The sequence below is a fragment of the Alosa alosa genome, chromosome 5 (assembly GCF_017589495.1).
Source record: "Alosa alosa isolate M-15738 ecotype Scorff River chromosome 5, AALO_Geno_1.1, whole genome shotgun sequence".
In the NCBI taxonomy this organism is placed as follows: Eukaryota; Metazoa; Chordata; class Actinopteri; order Clupeiformes; family Clupeidae; genus Alosa; species Alosa alosa.
In genome coordinates this window covers 4,386,925-4,408,616 of record NC_063193.1, presented here as the reverse complement: position 1 = coordinate 4,408,616, position 21,692 = coordinate 4,386,925, and the positions used below count along the sequence as shown (strand labels likewise).

General features: G+C 39.8%; 2 protein-coding genes across 5 annotated transcripts; one reads left to right on the top strand and one right to left on the bottom strand.

The window, feature by feature from the left end:
• Positions 1–1,482: 1,482 nt before the first annotated feature.
• Positions 1,483–13,409, bottom strand: rnft2 (ring finger protein, transmembrane 2). 4 transcript variants are annotated; one of them, XM_048243121.1, is made up of 10 exons: positions 13,295–13,409; positions 11,937–12,014; positions 11,351–11,850; positions 8,523–8,599; positions 8,232–8,332; positions 7,607–7,760; positions 5,194–5,343; positions 2,914–2,979; positions 2,521–2,622; positions 1,483–1,996 (listed from the first exon to the last, which is right to left on the bottom strand). In XM_048243121.1, exons 1-10 carry the CDS (start codon positions 13,327–13,329, stop codon positions 1,862–1,864), a joined length of 1,398 nt encoding a protein of 465 aa, XP_048099078.1. In that variant the 5' UTR covers positions 13,330–13,409; the 3' UTR covers positions 1,483–1,861. The 4 variants fall into 4 exon arrangements, with proteins under 4 accessions (XP_048099078.1, XP_048099081.1, XP_048099080.1 ...); XM_048243124.1 differs by lacking the exon at positions 13,295–13,409 and adding an exon at positions 12,454–12,566; XM_048243123.1 differs by lacking the exon at positions 13,295–13,409 and adding an exon at positions 12,330–12,438.
• Positions 12,509–17,884, top strand: spring1 (SREBF pathway regulator in golgi 1). Its single transcript, XM_048243125.1, has 6 exons — positions 12,509–12,579; positions 13,259–13,420; positions 13,522–13,678; positions 13,773–13,924; positions 14,110–14,223; positions 17,157–17,884. Exons 2-6 carry the CDS (start codon positions 13,328–13,330, stop codon positions 17,238–17,240), a joined length of 600 nt encoding a protein of 199 aa, XP_048099082.1. The 5' UTR covers positions 12,509–12,579; positions 13,259–13,327; the 3' UTR covers positions 17,241–17,884.
• The last annotated feature ends 3,808 nt before the right edge of the window (positions 17,885–21,692 follow it).

The following is a 21,692-nucleotide window of genomic DNA, read 5'->3' as shown; positions in this document are numbered from 1 at the left end:
ATCAGAACAGACGATCGCTGTCAAGACGAAAACCATAGGAAGGGACAAGGTAGAGTGTTGGATATTCGTGTCGGAGTGATCAAGATGTGCTGCCTGCCAGTAGAGCATGCGTTGCCAGTGATTTGCGGTTCAGTCTCTGCTTACAGATCCATACCATGCACGGGGACACTCGCATCCCGCCTGAGACGGATCGGGGACCAGTTCGAAAAAAGGCGCATAACAAGAGAGAAGGGCAGCGTGGAGAACGTCAGCAGCAGAGGGAACACATTTAAACATTTACACATAATGTGCACGGCAATACAAGTCACTCTCCTCATACTATATGTCAGAAAGCGACATCTGTAGAAGCAACAGTTCGTCGCTGAGCGTCGTTGAAGCCAGCAATAGGTAAGCATCACCGGAGTTTAGAATATATCAGTTTTGATTCCCGAAAATCGAATTAAAATAATAATGTCTATCTTTAATAGCATATTACAGACACACCGCGTAACAAAAAAATGAGATGTATATATCTTTACCCAGATGTACCTGCATCACGAGAAGTGCAACAGTTGAGTGTTTACATAAGTGATGCTACTGTGGTGCGCCACATGGACGGAAAGTCTCATGGATTGGCATTGGACTGTGTCGCTCGATGTGGAATCTGCGCAAGATCTACACTGGCATGATCAAGACCACGTTTTTTTCTGTTACTGAGGCCAGAAGCACTGTTTGGTATCCGTAGTATCTGTGGACTATTGCAGTTTATAGACCAACTGGTTTTGTTGTATTTGCTAGTTGAGTTAGGCAACGGATGATTGTTCTGTTTGACAGTCCGTTACAATCACCCGGCGATTTAAAGTACAAGAGAGACTAAATATACTACGCTGACGTCATTCTCCCTTGGTGTTTGATAAGGGAAAATTTGATAAACATTTCTCAAGCTTTCCTTCTTATATAGCACGGTTTAACAACCTCTTGAATAACCAATGTTAAATGATGTGCACTATATGACTACACTGCGCAGAATAAGCTGGAAAGGGAACACGTCTTTGGGGTTTTATAACCATGTAAAAAGACATGGATTAAAAGCTTTCATTTGCACATTGCACTGGAATGTTTTTATAAGCAATCACAATGGCTAAAGGTCTTCATTCTCCACTGTAAAACCAAGACCAATGCATTTTGGTGTGATGTTTTTGTATTCTTACTTTGTGTCTTTGTATGACAAGATTTTAAAAATGCATTTTGATAAATCCTTCAGAAATATTTTCTAGAAGTTTTCTAAAGGGCTTTGGAAACTTTGTGCCAGTGTTATTTCAGAACGGACAGCAAATGGCATGTCAATGATGTTTACATAAGCAAATGCTTTTAAATATTTGTGCAACCTGTGTTGTTTTTTCCAAGTCACATACTGTATGTATATATTTGGCAGGTAAAATACAAATTACCATGTACAAAAATGTGCATATTATAGAGGACATACACTGAACAAGACTGTTGAACACTGAAACTTGCCATTTTATTTACGGTTTTGAGTAGCTTAAATAATATAATGGTCAATAATGATTTCAAATAAAAAATACTGTTAATATTCAAACAATGTTGTGTTCACATTTTAATTGCTCAGGTGAGTGGCAAATACAAAACTAACAGTGCAATACTGCAACAGAGCCACATAATGTGCAGATCAGTATGAGGAATGCATGTACCAGGTAGCCATTGCCAATATCGTCTTTGAAACATTAATGGAAGTTTCTTGTCTCTTTTGTAGTATTTAATGTTTACATTCATGTAACAACCAGTGACTTAAATGTATGAGCCTGCGATTACAGGAGATGTCCAGTTCTGTGCCAGAGCTCTAGGGAATGTTTAGAAGCGGCTAATAGATCTGAAAGTGTGCCGAGGTGGTGCCATCCTTCCAGCAGCGTACCGTCTCAATGACTGCCGAGCGACACAACGGGCATGTTCGCTCTCGATCAAACCACTGGCACAGACAGTCCTCACAGAAGACATGCTAGGTGACAAAAACACAAAAAGGAAATGATTAATTTCAACAGTGAAGCTCTGACCTTTTGTATCCAACATCTGTAGTGGGAGAAACTTAGCAGCTCCAATGTGTAAACCTCTACTCAACATTGTGTTTTATGAATGAGGTTCTGATCTTCAACAACAGAAAGTATGGGGTGCTTAACAGTCCCAGACAGTGAAGATGTGAAAACTCTTAAGAGATCATCCTCTCTCTGTTTGACACTGGCCAGAAGGTGTGGTTAGGTTGGGTAGGGGATGTGAGCTGTTAGTATACATGCAGTTGGCTTGGTGTCACTTAGAAATGCCCCTATTTCCCACAAAACATCCATGAAATGAGTTTGAATATGACATTTATGAACAAGAAATGTAGTCATAGGGATTTTTACTTGTGATCGTAATTGTGTCCTTAAGACTTTCCTTTAGTCAAAGAGATTCCTTTTGCTTTTCTTTCAAAAACAAGGACGTTTCTAAGGGATCCCAAACTTTTGAACAATAGTGTATATGCAATACCTGGCAGAGCAAAGCCACAGGGTCTCTGAACTCAGACTGGCAGATGGCACACACGTCTCCTGCTTCAGTGCACTGCTGGCTGCTAGCCCTCATACCGTAACTCTGCAAGAATGACAAAACAAAACAACGCAATGAAGCAAAACATGATAATGCTTCATAGCAAGGACATTGGTAAGTAGAAGACAGCAATTAAGTTTCGATTTCTGGAGCTCACAAGCCAACGGAGAGTTGCTAGACTAGCCCTGGCAGCAAATGTAATTTGCTGCCGCTAGGGGCGTGTCTAGATTTCTAGGCTAAACTCAAGGCATTTCTATAGAGGATTCTTTGAGTGCTGTGTCTCCTCATTAGAAAGTCTTTGGTTAAAGGTGAAAAAAAAACATACATGTAGCCTACCTGAGAGCTACACAGAACCACCAAAGCTTTGCGGATGGCTGATATTCTCCCACAGACATCGAAGGACTGAAAAAAAAAAAAAGATTGTGGTAACTTGGTTAAACAGTCATTAGAGGAGTCTACTACCATACCTAATCGGTGTCTGTTTGTGGTCAAAGTTAACGTCATTACTTTCAAAACCTTCTCAGGTATTTTAACTGGGCATGCACAGAAAACAATGAACAAAGATGTTTCCGTTCTCTAACATGGCTTTGAAATACATAACAAGGAATTTCCTCAAATATCAAATCAAATATGGGCCATTCCCTTTCCGTGTAAAATCAGATAAGGTTGTTCCTGCAGCATCTCAGATTTTGTTCAAACCTTGTCTATATGAAGAATGGGTCCCCAAACCAAATCCTATGTCTTAATATTAATTTCAGCCCTTGAAATTACTTTTTTTTTAACAGCCTGAAAATCACATTGTCTGGGAAGCAATGTTTGGGCATTAATATAATGATAATTATTATTCATAGGCAGCACAAACTTTATAGTAAGGATGGAAGACAACAATGTTCTGTATGACTGAGCCATTACAAGTTTGTACAGCATTCTCCTTGAATTTCTACAAGTAGATTTGGAAAAAAAAAGTACAGAGTGGCATTAAGGGTAGTATAAAATTGTTTTTGTACGCATTTGGCATCAACCATATTTTTTTTCTTTACATACTGTATTTTATTATTATTTATGCTCCACATATAATGAGCTTGAAGATTGTAAGGATTAAACAAGGTTGGGTTTTTTCGGTCATTTTAGAATGAAATATTATGTGGGGTAGCTAGTAGGCACATGGAAATGTATGTGAAAGTAGCTCAGTGTATGGCCAGTTAGTGTACAAAGTGTCAATGTTGTACCACATAGTACATGATCATGGTACACAAAATTACTATAAACTGACCTTTTCCCACATAGATTTTTGTGTTTCTACTAGCTACCCCACATGCCATTTTAGTCCTATGAAAATGACCAAAAAATGCAATCACACCACGTTTTATGTTCATGTGCATTTATTGCAGATACTTCAAATATTGGCTCAACGTTAATAAAGTATTATATTTACAGACAAAATACTGATTGTTGCCAAGTGGGTACAAAAAATGAGTTGACCCTCAAGACCCTCAATATCATCAGTTTTGCACTGTGTTCTAAACCTAGGGCCTTGCAGTACAAACTATTAACTTTGTCCAGTCATATTGAGAACATAATTTCCTTACATCCTAAATATTTTGAGCAGGCCAGGAATAAACCTTTTAAATGTTATTAATGCCCAAGGCCTTCACAATAAGGCATTTCTGAGAGTGTAAAAATGATTTGAATGAATAAAAATGAATAATGAAATATTTTACAGGTCTTAGTTTTGGGACTTGAACCATTTTCCTAGATTTTGTCTGATTTGACACAGAATGACCCATAGAGATAAGCATTTTGTTATTTCTTCTGGCTTCTTTCTTTCCATCTCATTATTTCTTCCTTTCCCTCTCATCCGAGTTATAAATGTTGAAACTTTCAGAATTACATCACTTAATTGTTTTATTCTTAACCTCATCCATCTTCGTCTATATTGTTTTCACCGTGATATAAATAAAGCTATAAAATATCACATCCAAACATTAATACATATATTGAATAGAAATCTACATTTGCCTCAACACATCCCTCTTCCTTTCACCAAGCTGGACATGTACTAAAATATGTCTGCAAAGCTATCACTCACCTACTATAGTAAAGAATTTGTGGCTGAATCGTTAGAATGATGTATAATTTTCACATTTAAATAGCAATAATATGGAGGTACAATATAGTTGACTTCTGATTCCTTTAAAGTCCTTATACATATCATATCACAGGCTCCTCTCATTAAGCTTGTGGTTCAGAAAAACATTCTGCTGCAGCCACTAGGTCGGCTGGCACAGTCATATGGTGGCACAACTATGTCTTGGGTTCTTAAACTGAGAAATCCATCCACCTTGTTGCATGTGTTATACCTCCCCATTCAACCCAGTGCGCTGTTTCTGTGGCGCTGCTACACTGATTTTGCAATATGCTGCTACACTGATTCTTCAGTGTGAACTGTTTTACTTTTATTATTTCTCTCATTTCATATCCTTGATTGCTGCTGATGTGGAACATTCTCTTAAATGTTGCCATCTCTAAAATCCATGCATCTTTTTTTTTTTTTTTTTTTTTACCCCAGAGCAGACAGAGGCTGAGCAGTGATATGAAAGCATCAAGCAGCATTACCTTGCAAAGGCTGTAAATGATTATCAGCATGGCACCAAGGAAATAGCTGTTTGAAGGGTCTTCCCCCATAATGTACTTGTACCACAACTGGATGGGCACCAAAGCCCGGAATAGTTGACTCAGCTCCTCAATGACCAAATAGAACTTCCCCTGGCGTGTCAGAGGGAGATAGAGGTCACAAAGAGAAAGTTTGACTATGGCTGAGGGCTGAAGGACTGAAAAACATGCTGATCCAGTCTGAGGTTATCAGAGATTAGCAAAGTCAGCTATGAACTGATGATGGATAACTTTCAAATAGATGACACTTCAACAGATTGTATGCAAAAGTAATAAAGCAAGCATATGCACCATCTTACCACATTGTACCAAGTTACTGCTTCTTATCCTCTTAACAATAGGCACAGGCTGACATGCATGATAAGTGACTCACTGGGCAGCGGGTTAAAAGTGTTCAGTGAACACCAGCATGGCTTTTGCACTGCTGCATGACCCTTCCTTAAAGACCAGTCTCCCATAGCCGCTGAGGCTGCCCACACCTGGCCCACATCCAAGCCAACTCTACCCGTAGGAAGTGAGCTTCCATTACGAGGTACAGCAGAGCTGAAGGCCTTGTCAAACTGGAGCTGCCACTGATGCTGGAGCTGCCACACACAGATACATCCCCGCAGGATGTAAGTGTGTGCGTGTGAGAGAGAGAGAGAGAGAGAGAGAGCTTCAGGGAGCCAAGCGGCAGAGACGTCCGCCACAGGCCTGGCCTGCCTCCAGAGTTCGGCAGCTTCACAACAGCGTGGGCAATTTACCCACACTGCACGACGGGCTGGCAGCCGCCCGCGCCACCTGCCACCCCTTCTCTCTCTCGCTCTCCCTTCCCACTCAAACACAGCGCCAACCCGCGGGCGCCACTCCTCACCTCAGCGCCCTTCGCCCAGGGAGAGCACCGCTGACAGAGGTCACCAACGTCTCTGAGGTACTGTACAATGATTAAAGTCCCAGGCAAGGTAAAGCAATAAATACACAAACAGATTAAAAACAATAACAAAGCCACCAGAGCTAAGTGATCACATTACGCCCATAAACATGCCACCATGCATAATGAGCCGATGGATATTGCCTGACAGCGATTAATCACTCTTGTTGGATCCCCCACTAACTGCCTGACAGAGGTGGGTGACCTCTTCAACTAGGCAATTTATCTTTGCCTTCATTCCTTAAGCGAAGCCCAAACCACAACTGGAGCAGAGCCATGGACTGAATGCTGTGCCACTATCTGAGTAGGCTCTTATTTGTCTGATGTTTGTAGTGGAGTAAACCAACTAGCCTACTTTTTAAACCCTATCAAATGTGTGCCAATCAGGCAAACAAAACAGTCATTTGACTCTTTTGATCTTGATGGTTTTCTCCATAACAACTTTATAGGGGTGACCAGAGAACCTTGGGCAAGCCAGCTTGTATCGTTGTTGGGTCTAGTATTATTGAATCTTTAAGTCATGGCAAAGTAACAGACTGGCTATCATTATAGACCGAAGTTTAAGGTTAAAGCAAACAATGCCCACAAATAAAACACAGCCCCCAAATAAATTTAAAAACTGATTAAGAAAAACAACTGGAATCAAACACAATCCGAACTTCACTGATCGTTACTTCCGAGCATCAAACTAGCAGAACATGGTAATTGATGTGTTACACCGTACTGCACAACTATATAGCTACAATGTAACACATGATACATAGAATAATGTGGTAACTGAGAAGATGTTGTTGAGGAGAGGCAGGAAAGGCGAGGCGAGGAGATGCGGTTGGTGAGATGCTCTCTCCTATAAACAAAACACAGGCGGGGCCCAGGGGAGCAGTGACCTCACTCCTCGGCTCTCCCGGCGGGACATGAGCTCACAGCCTGCGTGCCTGCCTTCATTGATTGGCCTGTGTCAGGGCAACATGGGCGAACTCGGTTACCCCTGGTCCACATCGTCCACACATGGTGACTGACTGCCACCATGATGGAGAGGATGCTCAACAGGACCAGTGAACAAGATTTACACATAGTTATTACTGCCTGAGGAACTTAAGAAGAATTGTTTTTAATGTAAATGTTAACGTTCTGGGAGGATAAGATGTATTACTGTTGATCAAACTTTGATAGTGGTCAAATGAAATAGTGAAAAAAATAGAGAAATTTCCCTGACTCATTGAAAGAATCCAAAATACAAAACTGCAACGTAATGGACTAAATAAAATTAAACTAAATAAGCAGTTAATGAAATATATATATATATATATATATATATATATATATATATATATACACATACACACACACACACACACACACACATATACCATAAATAAGAATAAAATGCAATTTTATAACCAAATCCCACGGGTATCAACTATTTTTATCATGGATATTTCTTACCCTGGATTTGAAAGCCAGGAGGATTTTGGGAAGAAACAGAATGACGCATTTGAATCCAATGGTGATATACTTCAGGACAAAATCAGTGATGCCAACCACCCAGATGAGATCGAAGAAGTCAAAGCTGTTGATACTTGGCTTGGCAAATATAAGGCTGCAAGATAAAAAAAAAAGAAGCCTGCTGTAAGAAAGAGAATCAAAATTAGCATGGCCATGAGAGGGTTTGTGAAGGCCTTTGCACTTGGCCAGAAATGGGGATGTAATATACCAGAAATACTCACATGCTAAGAAGACACATGGTAAAATATACCTATGGAAAACCAAAGATGCATTGCAGGAATTTGAAAAACTGAGGCAAATGAAGGAATGAAACGCAAAAACCATGTCAACAGACTCCAAACACAAATGTATGATGTCATGCACTTCTAAGAAAAACCACACACACACACACACAACACAAGACAACTAAATTCTACATGACATGAATAACTAAATAGACAAAATGAAGATAAATAAACTGAGTCAGTGAGTAAACTTTCACAGCGTATGTGTGAACATGAACATGAAGGATCGTCTGTGGTGCAATGAGGGCAGTTCATTAATAAGCATGTTAAGCTGGGCCTACCTGTTGTAGAGCTCTTCTGAACTAAACGTGTAATACAGATACGCAATGTTCCCTGCAAGGAAAACCACGATCCATAGCGTGACAAACACAGACCTCTCCTCCTGTAACACATAGATAGAGACCAAACACAGTTCCATGCAAACATTCATTACAGAAGCAAAAAGGCACATGTACTGGATCTTGTAAATCTGCAGCTGTTTATGAACATGACTTTACTTAGACCTAGACCCAGTTAAGTGTACTGTATTACATCAACAACGTTATCAGTAGAGAGAGACTCTGAATGATTACCCGTAAAGACACCTGGTGTTTCAGAGCCGAGTTGGCAAAGGCAAATGTGCTTGCCATTCCAATGCATACAGAAATACCTAGAAACGACAATGGCAAAGGACACAGCATCAAGCCAAATCTTCTAAACAGGGCAGTACTGACAGACAACAAAACTATGTTTTATTAGCAGAAGATACTATCAATCAATGACTTTATAAAGAGATTATGACAAAACCTCAAAGCTAGTGTTCTAGATCGCATACATTAATGTTTCTAAACCCCACTGTATGTTTGTATACTGAGGTTGTACTTGTTCTGAAAAGACCTAGGTGGATGTCTTCTTAAATCATGCACTGAGCAGCTAGGCCCAGTGTTTTGTAACATTTTTCAAATGTCAATCAAACAACAGGTAGTGCCTAAATCATGGAAGCAGGCTACAGTTATTCCCTTAGCTGAAGTTAAAAACCCTAAATCCCTTAATGACTTTCAGTCAGTTGCACTTTTGTCCCAAATCATTGTGAAAGAAGAGTTGGTAGCTAAAATGATAAATATTCTGGACCGTCTGCAGTTTGCTTATAGGGCTAACTGGGTGGAGGATACAACTGTATCAATATGTTGTACAAGCACTTGGAGGGGACTAAAACACATGCTAAATTGTCTTTCACTGAATTCTCATCAGCTTTTAATACGATCCAGCCCCACATTTTGGCTAGTAAACTTATTTTCAATTTGGATCTTAATTGGGTGGGATGGCTTCCCAGAGGTCAACGGCTGCCGCTCTGAACCATTGGTGTCCTCTACTGGATCTCCAAAGGGTTGGGTTTTGTCGCCCCTGTTGTAGATCCTGTACACAAATGATTGCTGCAGTCAGTATGAAAACCGGCACATAGTGAAGTTTGCCCGATGATTCGGTCTGTTATTGCGAGTTTGCTTCAGGATAATAAAATCTAGTTTTGGATGATTTTGTTGCTTGGTGTGATGCTGCCTTTTTACAGCTTATTACAACCAAAACCGAAGAGATGTCAATCGATTTCAGACTAAAATACCCAGTCCCTATACATGCCACCATTAGGAGCGAGAATATAGAGAGTGCAGAGACTTACAAATATATGGGAACTGTTATTGACTGGTAGTTGTGTTTTGATGATGATAATACTGATGTTTTATGTAAGAAAGGTCAACAACTCTTGCATTGTCTAAGGAAACTGAGGTCCTTCAATGTGGACTGATGACTATTTTGTTGTGTTTTTCAATGATTTGTTGTTTCGGAAATCTGAGTGTACAAAAAACAAAGCTGCTCTTAGCCGGATCGTGAAGCACTGCAGCAAGGTGATAGGAGTCAGCCAGACTGCACTGTCTGAAATATTGCAGACCCAAGCTCTGCAGAAAGCCCGTGCAATACTCCAGAATGATACTCACCCATTTCACTCAGAATTCCAGACCCTCCCTTTAGGTACCCGTTTCAGGGTACAGAGGATTAAAACAAACTGACAAAAATGAATTTGTTCCAGTAGCAATCAAGCGCCTTAATTAATAGGTACTAACACTTTGCTGCAATGCACTTAACCCACTGCCATGCTGTTTCTTAACCCTATGTAAGTTTTAAGTCGAGATTGTAATTCTTGTGATTTTTACGCTGTCTGACATTATTCTGTGTATTGCCCTTTGTGCTGTCTAGTGTCTATGGTGTTGTATTGTATTGGCCTGCAAACTATTTGCCCTTTGATTATAATATAATAAAGTTGAAGACCAGGGGCTGGTTTCCCAAAGCCTTCTTAATGCTACGCAGTTCCTAACCTCTCCTTAAGCACTACCTTAACATTTCCACGCATTTCCCGAAAGGTACTTTGCTACGAATGTCTTTTGTACATCGCTTGTTGGTAAGAGTGGTCTGAAGCACTCTTAGAACTCTCTTAGTTTCGGCTCACGACGCTAGTCCCTGCCACTGTAGCCTACAGCAATCATTAGAAATCTCTGTTGCGCATGCAACTCATATGGTACAATATCCCTGTTTTGGTTCACCAATGATTTTATGTAAGTAGGCTAAATTAAGTAAGTAGTTTCTGGAAATGTTTTTTTACACAAATACTAAAATGTGCACGCATTTGAAAATAATTAAAAGCTTTATTCTCTTATTTCTTGCTTTTTCCCCCACCATCTTCTACAATGTTTAATATGGGAGGTTGCTTTTATGTTTAATGTTAACCAATGGCACAAAATACGGAATTAAATGAGGCTGCTGGTCAATCAGCTGGGATTAAAAAAACAATTAAATACTATTATTCAAATAAATTCTTAATATGGAGTGATGAAGGATGGCATAACGGGTAAAGGTGTTAAGGGGTTATAGCTGGTCATGCCAACAGATTGTGGATCACTTCCCCCTACAGACCTTGTGAAAACATTGTTAATTAAGGGTAGATAGTAGTGTGAATGTTTCTGGAGGTGATATTTGAGCAATGTTTTTTTTGTGTGTGCAAAGAACGCACTCTTTTATAATGCAGTCATGCCTCTGCATTAAGTGAAAAATCAATTTCTGAGCAATCGATGTCAACCAATTCAGCACCTTCAGGGTGGACCTTCAGTGCCTTGTACGTCGGACGTAAGGAGCTTTTTGTAAGAACACTGGGGCAGGGAGTCTTTGTAACTTGCTAAGATTGAACGTTATCGGGAAACCGGCCCCTTATAGATTAGACTAAATTGTTATTAACCATGCTTATTTCATATTGCATACTGATGAATGATGACTGCACTGTTGTTAGGCCTGTATGCAAGGAAAATGTTTTACTGTGTATCCACATATGAATAAGAGTGTGTGCTTGTGTTTGTGTGTGCACATGCCTCCTTACCTAACTTATGCTGGAAACAGACTTTGACAAGGAGTATTAGGATAAAGGGGATGCCCCTCTGCAACCAGCTGACCACTGCCTTGAGCTCCGAGAGGGCTGGCGCAGGGGTGGAGGGGTCCTCGCCCCCCTCGTCCCGGCTGCTGTGGCGGTCAGTGGCGGAGGAAGAGGCCGAGTGCAGCAACGAGGAGCGGCTCTGCGATGCCTGATGGAAGTGGTGATGGTGATGATGGTGCTGGGCCTGGCGAGGCAGGAATGGCTGGCTCTCAGTGCGGTGGGAACCCTCCTCCCTGGAGGACGTGGTCATCTGGATGAACACGTCTGGAGGCGAGCCCAAGACCAGCCCGGCAGCCTGGAAGGGTGCTGAGGTCACCGCGCCAGACGACACCCCGACCAATCCAGAGAAGAGTTGCTGAGGGGTTGTGGGAGAGTCTGGCTTGAGGCAGTCAAATACTCCACCTTCATCAAGGCTGCTTTCAGAGCCTAGTGTTTGGCTCCTGTTCCTATGACAAAGAAGAAACCACAAAAAATGCATTTATTTCACAGTTTATTTTACGGTGAGTGAACTGAAATAAAACTGCTTGCAAACCTCTCTGGTGGCATGCCATCTGTGTTGCTGCTGTGTCTTCTCTGCATGGCACCCAGTCTGTCAGCAAGTGTTCCAAAACTGAACATGGAAGGAATCAAATTAATCGTCAACACATGTCTAGTGACAAAGCTAACGTGGAAGTTAAACAACAGCTATGCTTAAAAACAACTTAACCAAAGCATAGCACAACATATGGGATGAACGGAAAGAATACAGTTGGGGGAAACTGGAAAATAAACAATGCACAAAAGCACTTGCACGAAGAAAGACTGCAATTAGCTAGGCACGCTAGCACTACTGAGATCACTAGCAATGTTGAATGGCACTGAAGACTATTTAAATCAACACCTTGATATTAACAAGGGGATATAGTAGTTGACAATGTCTTCTTACCGTACGCATATTACATTTAGTTGTTCATTCAATTATGGCCAGCTGTTTGAGCACAGCTACATCAGCTAGCGTTAGCTAAGTTTACCTACTACTCCAATCTGCAGTGCACATGGGCGGGTCTTACCCGTCAGTTTTCCGGTATGACGATATTTATAGAACCAATCAGAAAATATTTCACCATCCTCTAGCCAGTCACACAGATCGTTCGGACAGGATCCCCTCGGTCCTCGAAAATTGTTTTGGTTCTCTGGTAGATCCTAGCAGCTACTATTTTGACAAGGCCACAGTAATGTTAATTTATCCCATGCTTAGCTAGTCTCAGCGCAGGGCTTAAAACCTCGTTAACAGCTTAGTGTTGTGTCATTTGAATAGGAAGAGTCTACACACATAACGTTACAATTTTACTGTAGGATGTGTGTATTGTCGTTAAAATACATTAACTACAACTGGGTCGGTAACGTAAAATATTTCAGTTAATAGCGAGCTAATTTGGCTAACGGCTAGCCAGTTAACATTAGCGATAGTTCTAAATACCAACAGAGTTGTCTTGTCATGAGAGCACAAGCTTGTCTATAGCGTTAGGCGTACTGTTATAATCGGTGTGTATGTAGTAGGAAATTGCCTCACACCGGCAAGATAATTTTCAATGTTTTATTTAAAAATGGGTTAGAAAATCACCGTTTGCTTAATGGAAACGAGGGTCCGTCCTACTCAACTAGCGTTAACGTTAATAGCTGCTAGGTTTTACCTGGCCTGATAGCTAACAACACATAGCTAACATTAGCTAGCGAGATCCCTTTATCGCTTGTTAATAACCGAAGTGTCAACGAAATTAGCTAGCGGCCCTACTGCTATCCCCTGCAAATAGTGCTGATTAATGTAAGGTCGGAAGTTATTAATTTGTATTTCTCATTGTCTGACCAAATAAGGTCAAGGGTAGTTTCGTCAAGCTATCTGTTAGCTACCTGGACCTGGCACATATTCCAAAGAACGTCTCCATGGTGTTACGTAGACTCTTGAGGAAGCGTTGGGTCTTGGGGGTTGTTTTTGGATTGTCCCTGATCTACTTTCTCACCAGTACATTAAAGCGGGTAGGTGTTGTATTATTTTGTCTCTTGAATATAAAACATGTGAAACATATGCCATTCGGTCTAATTAACAAAAACACTGAATAATCCTCTTGCTCGTGCAGGAGGAGCGGACCATCGGAGACCGGACCCTCTTGGAATTGAGGGACTCCGATCATCACATTCCATGGAAGGTCCGATTCAATTTGGGCAATAGCAGCAGACAGATAACACAATGCAGGAATTCTATACAGGGCAAGATTCTCCTCACAGACGAATTAGGTAAAATGTATATGTGTAGTAATGAGTTCTGTTGACCCTTTTTAAATGGTAATTTCTGCAGTACTGGACCTCTTACAGTGGTGTTTGTCTACAGGTTATGTATGTGAGCGAAAGGACATGTTGGTGAATGGCTGCTGTAACGTAAATTCACCTAGTTCACGCCAGTACATTTGCAAAACCTGCCTGGCCAATGGATGCTGCAGCATCTATGAATACTGTGTATCTTGTTGCCTTCAACCTGACAAGGTATCCAGTTTGCTATACTCACCCTGCCTGTGGTATTTAAATGTGGCATGTTTCACACAGTAAATTGACTGAATGAAGAACAAGAACACTGAAAGTACAACTGTTTTTGTAATTATTGTTTTCCAAAAGTGATAGAAAATAGCTGGCTGAAACATCCTTTTGTTATCTACACCATTCTTTCCTAGCAACCTCTTCTGGAGCACTTTCTCAACCGGGCTGCAGAGGGGTTTCAGAACCTTTTCACAGCAGTGGAAGATCACTTTGAGCTTTGCCTAGCCAAGTGCAGGACTTCTTCACAAGTACGTGCAAGTCAACAGTCAACATTCGTGGAAGAGACCTTTAAAATCCTCTGGTTTACACATCCTGAAAATGAAAGCTCTCATACTGTTTTATTTTCATTCTTTTAAAGCAGTTAAAGCAATATGATTATAAAAGGTCTTTACCCTTTGTCAGGCGCGCCTGCAGGTGTACGTCCGTATGCACTGTGCGTCCGTATGCACTGTGCGTACCATCACTCAACAACGAGAGAAAATTTACCTTGTGTGTGTGTATATTCACACCATATTGGCCTACCATACCTTTCCAACTATGCACAGTATCCCATTAGTTGCATGCCATCAGGCTATTTACAATTTTCTATTAAGTAGGGTTAGTGAACACTTATCAAAATTAACGCACACACATGTTTGAGCAGGAGAATACGCACGCAGGCACGCATAGGCTACTTGTTTTCTTTTACTCGGCTTTCTATATGGTTATCAGCTCACAATGTTGAGCTAATTCACTAACTCAATACTCATCATGGATATCACAAGTTTAAACAACGAAAACAGAAAGGATGGAGGCAGCAAAGCTAGAGGAGCTATTCAAGATGGGCAAAAACAAGGTTGGCTAAGCAATTGGTGTGCTTGTCAGAACGACTGCATTACAGCTGTTTAAAGCCAGACGTTACAGTACGCTATAACACAACTAAAGGTAGCTTTAGCCTGTATAGACCCTTTCAACAATAAAAACAAAAACAATGCTTGAACGTTCTATTTGGGCCCCAATCTACTTCCTCTGCATTAAGATAACATATGGAATGTTAAAAAGGAAGTCTTGTGGGGCCAACTATGATGCTGATAATGGGACTCTCTTGAAAGGGTCTATAGGGATGTATAAAGTTGCCCAAATGAATAGGTAATTGTAGACGTTGTTGTTGCATTATTGCATGTGGATGTTGTTATGCTATGTATGCACGAACCTAAAGGAAAAATACTGTCAAGTCAAGTCAAGTCAAGTTTATTTATATAGCACATTTCATACACAGAGGTCATTCAATGTGCTTTACATAAACAAAACCAAACAATAATAACAAATAAAAGCATAGAAGGGCAATATAGTCAAAGAATAGTTAAAAGGTAAAGATCATAATAAAAAGAAAGCATAAAACACAAGGTAAAATCATTTAAAAATAAAGAATAATTAGTAAGCAAAAACAAAGGCAAAAGTAGTAAAAAAAGTAATAAAAGACAAAGTAGAATAATTATCAAGGCAGATTCAGAATTTGTAACTCGGCACAGTTAGCAGAAAGCATCTGAGAACAGTTTGGTCTTAAGTCTAGATTTAAAACTGGCTACAGTTGGGGCCTTTTTAATGTCATCCGAAAATTGGTTCCACAGCTGAGCCGCATAGCAGCTAAAAGCTGCTTCACCATGTTTAGTTCTAACTCTAGGTTTTACTAGCAGGTTTTTCACCTGGGACCTGAGAGGACGAGAAGGTGTGTACTGCTGAAGCATGTCTGACAAGTATTTAGGTCCTTCTCCATTTACTGATTTCTAAACAAGCAATAGTGCTTTAAAGTGAAAGCGTGAACGTTTTTTTTTTTTTTTTTGGGTGTGCGTACCATAGCATTAATTCCTGCAGGCGCCCCTGCCCTTTGTCACTTTTCAATGTACTGGGTAGCCTTTTAGTGTCGTTTTTCAACAGTCCTAATGCTAAAGCGGTACCCAGTGCATCAAAAAGCAAATTAAATGTTATAGTATATTGCTGCATTCCAGAAAACAGATATTCCCCTATTCGAATCTCCCTATTTCATTCCAGAAAAAATGATAGAAATTACAATGGAACGCCTCTCAAATTGTAAGTTCCCACTTGTAAACTCGGGGCAAGTCAGTCTACCCTGACTTCAAAATCTGAACTGAAGGCCAACCTCCAAAGTCCAAGTTGTTTGGAATGTAGCATAATACCAGCAGTTCAGTGCACACAGTATCAATGGCATTATATATCACTGCTGGGTCATTCCACGTCAATTCAACCAGGGCCCACGCACTTAGGTCTCAAAAAATTCTGAAAAAATGACCAGGTGTACCTATGTTACCCAGGAGACACACTGTAAAGTTACTAAAACATATTGATGTCAATGGGGCATTTTGCCCATGTTCAGGGTGGAAAATAAAAAAGAAAGATTTGCATAAGACAAGTCAAATTGGTGTTTTCAAAAAGAAGGGATCATGGAGAATAAAGAAAAACATATTTTAAAAATCTTTGTATATTCCCACAAGGTGTTTGGGTGCTCTGAAATTGATGACCAAAATGATTTTTCAGACTTGTGAGGTCTGCTGTTCAGACCCTGAAGGGATTTATTTTCTGTTCATTGCTTTTTGTGAGAGTGTTTCTACTTATCTCAGTAAGGAAAATAAATCAAGAGCCTATGTTGAGTACAAATATGTCTTGTGAAGGCTTAAACAGAGCCCAGCCAAAAACTCCAATAAAATTTGTATCAACTTTGAGGGACAGCTATGACCATGCAGGATTATCCAGACCAAACGTGACGATTTTGCTACATACTATTCCTATTTATGTACCAGCATGCAAAATTTGAGCCTCCTACATGGTTTAGTTCTTGCACTGTGGGCTTGTGAACTTTGACAAAAAAAAGAAGCCGAACAAAATCGACACTCTCCTCCCCCAGTAAAACTGGCTGTATCTTGGAAAGTATTGATCTTACATAAGAGTAATTTTACAGTGTGTCTCCTGGGTAACATAGGTACACCTGGTAATTTTTTCAGAATTTTTTGAGACGTGCGTGGGCCCTGGTTGAACTGACGTGGAATGACCCTGCTATAATATCATTATCTACCATCAAAATGAATTTGAATCTGAAGCTTTTATATATACAAAAACTACATTGTGTTACTTTAATGTCCCTATGAATGTAATGCCAACTGCATTCTCCCCTCTGCTTTTCCAGAGTGTTCAGCATGAAAACACGTACAGGAATCCACAAGCCAAATACTGCTATGGAGAAAGCCCACCAGAGCTTCTGCCAATATGACAGATTTTGGCACTTCTCCATCTGTGGCTTTCAAATATCCAACAGAATAATGAAGGAGACTGGCCGAAAACGTAACACACCAGTCAAGACTCATGATACACTATGAAGCCTGGGCCTCTATTGCTAGTCAAATTGAAACTTGACTGAACATTGTATCACAGCTCACCCTCCCCCACCCATCCCTTTCCATCTGCAGTAGGCGGGTGGGCTGAGGAAGTAAAAAAAATCATGTCTGAAAGTGTACACTTCATAAGTGCATAGACTGCTTTCTTACTTCATCTGAGATGACCCTCGTGTTTCGTTAGTACCCACATAGCAGATGGCCTGTGGGAAGATCCAGGCTCATGTTTGGCCCTGATCTGCCAGGCTGGGTTCTGATCAGGGCCAAAACCTTCGCAGTCAGTGGCTGACTGGGTTGCATTGTTGTCATTTATGTTTTCTTACATCATTTCATGAGATGCTTTTTTTTTCTTTTGCGTGTTAAACTGATGAAACCATACTAAACAAATGAGTTTGTTATTGCCCTATGGGAGATTATTGCAAACTACACAAACAATGGCCATATGTAACAAATACAGTAGCTAGTAGAACATGTAGTCATTTTTTATTTAATAAAGAAACTGTGACTGATCCATTCATCCAAATTGACTATAGTGGTTTTATAACAAACATAAGTGGAATATTCCATAAATGCACTGTTAAGTGGCTTTGTTATTGGTGAAATGGACATTCCTTTCTGAAATAGGAGGTATTTTAAGGAGGTTGTTTGGTGGTAAACTTGGTTAAGTTAACTCACAGTAAGTGGTTAAGTGTCTAAAAGAAGAGGTTTTGCATCCCAGTAATCCATACAGATGTGTCTGCTAATGTGAATGCGTTTACTTAGAATGAATGAGCAAATTGTTTCTGATGAATTGTTTAGTTGTCCTGTCATGTGAGCATACACCCATGCTGTTATCTTTACTTGTGGGTTGAGGTCATTTGAAAGCTTTTCAGGGGAACCCCCAGTTGTCTCTCAACGTCATGAGTCCATGACAAGACAGCAGATGCATCAGACCAACTTTGTGAGGAAACAATTATTTATGGCAATCAAGTTCACATGGGAAGATCAGACCATCACCAGACAATAAATCATCCTGCAGACGCAGAGCATAAAATCTGTATTGAAATTACGTAAAAAATAATTATGCCCCCACCAAATTTTTCTTTGCTTTGACATTTTGATTAATGAGGAGTCATATGGGATTCATTAAACCACTGGATCCTGATCAAACTAGAACCTGCACCTGCTTCCTCTGAAAGCACTGTCTGAAGCTCAAGTCAAACTCATGACTGATGAATCTGCATCCTTAGCCTTATGTTGTTTCAATAACATAGGCTAAATTAAAAACTTTACAACAGCAATACTTTATTAGTTATGTATAAAGGTGCAGTTCACCACCAACATTTCAGTCACAGAACAATCATTTGTATTTGCCTGCCTTCCTATCCAAAGCCTACTCTAATAAATAAATAAAAACAATAGAAATACAGCAAATACATTTCATGACATCGTACAATAAAATAAATATTATATATAGTAAGTCCTAACACAGATACCTGATTAAGATGACTTCTGGAATTTTGTATTCCTAAAATGTTTTGTTAACATTTGTTAACAAGACAGTTTTCTCAACGAGCTTAAAAAGTTATCAAACTTTTCCAATATGCTTAGACACCACCTTCTCCTCTCATAATTAGATTCCGGCAGCTGGGGTTCACTTGTGTTTCTGGAGCATCCTCCTCCCAAAGCTGAGTTCAGATAATTGCAGCCTTGATTCACTCTAGCGGCCAAGTTGGTCAGCTCTTTATCTAGCTTGTTATCATGGATATCGTCTGATTGAACCTTCTTAATTAAATCAATGGCTTTGAGCATGTACTTCAGTCCACAGTCAGTTTGGTTCATCAGATTTCTTTTTGGTTGTGAAACATTGACCGGTTGAATGTCTGTAAACTGTATATTTGACCCATTCACTTTGAAAGCCTGTTTCTACAAAAGAGCAGAACACATAAGTTGACTTCAGTATTAAAAGACAGAAATACACAATGTAAACACATTGTAAAAGCAAAAGAACTTGTGGGATTATGCCTAAATAGACAAATTTGAACTTTTCTATTTGTCTGATACATTCTCATTTGTCCAACACTACTGATTTTAAGAATATCAGAATGGAAATAATGCAAATACAAAAATGCTTATGGCATGAACATTTGAAATACATTTTCTAAAAAATACTCACACTCACCAATTTATGAAACACTTCTTGTGTCTCTTTTGAAGTGGTGTTCACAAGATGGTAAAACCTGCATACACCTGCTACATTGTGATGGAGGAGCATCGACAAATAGAAGAATACTTTCACACGCCCTGGGATGAGAATCAAGACAAATAAAATTACTGAATTGTATTATGAATTCACAAAAATTCAACATTTGGGTACTATTTTTTTTTTTTCAAAGATAAGTTTTATGATCTACAAAAGAAGAGAAGAGCCATTACCTTTCATCAACATCCTTAAGAATTAAGAAAAGTAACAGGCCCACAGCGTTGTAAGAGGGACTGATCCTTCTGTGACTTCAGTGAAACCAAATGCTGCTATTGCAGTGACCTCCCCTTTATGGGCCCTCAGTCACGCTATCAATGATATCAACCGCATTGCTAAACTTGTACGTGTCACCTTTTGGCCACATCATTCCAGACCAATAGTTTTTTAAGATACGGATGGTCAAATTTTGATAGGCTTAAATGAAAACACTATGAAGCATTTTTTGAAGTATGGGCAACTTGTTTAGGTATCATCTTCAGGACATATTACAAAAAAAATGGCACGACCCATGTGAGAATATGTTTTAGGCAACAGCACATTACCAACTTCTGTATATTGACAATTGACAAAAGACAATATGCCTGCTGTTGGTCTTTGCATACCATGGTAGTAGTGTCATGATACCAAAATTATTGTTTCGAAGAATCTCGATTTCGATACTTTTTAAAATTTTTATTTGATTTGGGGGCCCCTACCCCCTTGACGTCATCAGTATAGGCTAATATTGAATATAGTGTGATCATTCACACCAGTGGCCATCCTAGATTCTGCTTAAACCTTCACACACAAACATACGGAAAGTGATGGCTTATGTCATGTTTCTATTTAATATATTTGGAATTCATAAAGCTTTATATTTGTAAATAATTTATAGTATTTTATTGATCTGCATAATTAGTAGCTAAAATATCAATGATGATTTGACATGGAACTATTACTCTCATTCCAGCGTAATAATCAAGGAACACCATGGGCAGCACAGCAGCACAATGATATGCAGCACCTCAAAATAGTCCCCGTAGGCTAAATTCCAGCAACAAGGTTGAGCTGCAGCAGACGAATTTGGTAGTGACTGGATTATTACACCTGAATGAGAGTTTCATGAAAATCACCACGTTTCATTTTCCTTGGGGTCACCCCGTGTTGGGGAAAGCAAAAAACCCGACAAAAATTGATCCAATCAAGCCGGAGATCTGCCCTGGCTGCACTGCTTCGAAATTAGCTATAAAGCTAACCTTTAGCAAAAACACAAAGTTTATCATGTTTCGCCACACTATTTGAGGTAAACGAGCACGGTTTGCTTTCCCCAACATAGTGAGACCCTAAGGAAAACAATGTTGAAGTTAAAAATGGACAGATTTTTCCTTTAACAAAATATTAGTTAATATAAATCTGATGATATCCACATGCCCAAACTCCCAACCTGTTCTAGCGCCACCAGCTGACCAAACAGGAAGTGTGCCATTGACAACATCTTAGGTTGGAAACTTTAAAAAATATTGGATATTATTATTATGATGATATTCATATGCCTAATTAATGTGTGTGGTATAGCGATATATAGAAATAGCAATAGAAGGATTTCCCCCCATCTATTTTGGATATTGATATCAGATTCATTCAGTTTAGGTGCATGTCAACTTGCCTGACTACACACACACGCACACTTACAGAATCCAGACATCCCAACCTGCAAAAAGTCATTTCAGGGAGGTATCCCTAACCTTTATCCTACTTAGATACTGAAATACAGATGATTGTGTTTCTTCAATAATGTCTAGTCAGTAAACCAAATAAGGGAGGCCTATAGGAATTGGGATAATAAAATATAGATTTTGGAAGTTTGGTCTTTTCATGTAGCCTTGGCAACTAGCCATCTATAGGCCTAAATAATATACACGAAATGACACTTGTTAAACTCACCTCAACATGTCTTTTGCAATCATTTAACCCGCCATGGGCAATGCAGTGTTACAAACAGTGCAGCGTGCAAGACTATTTTTTACTCTTATGAGACAAGGTGCAGTCTGATGTGAAATGGGTCTTAAATGTTCCTTTTTGGGGGGCACTGGCTCTTGTTCCTAGATAC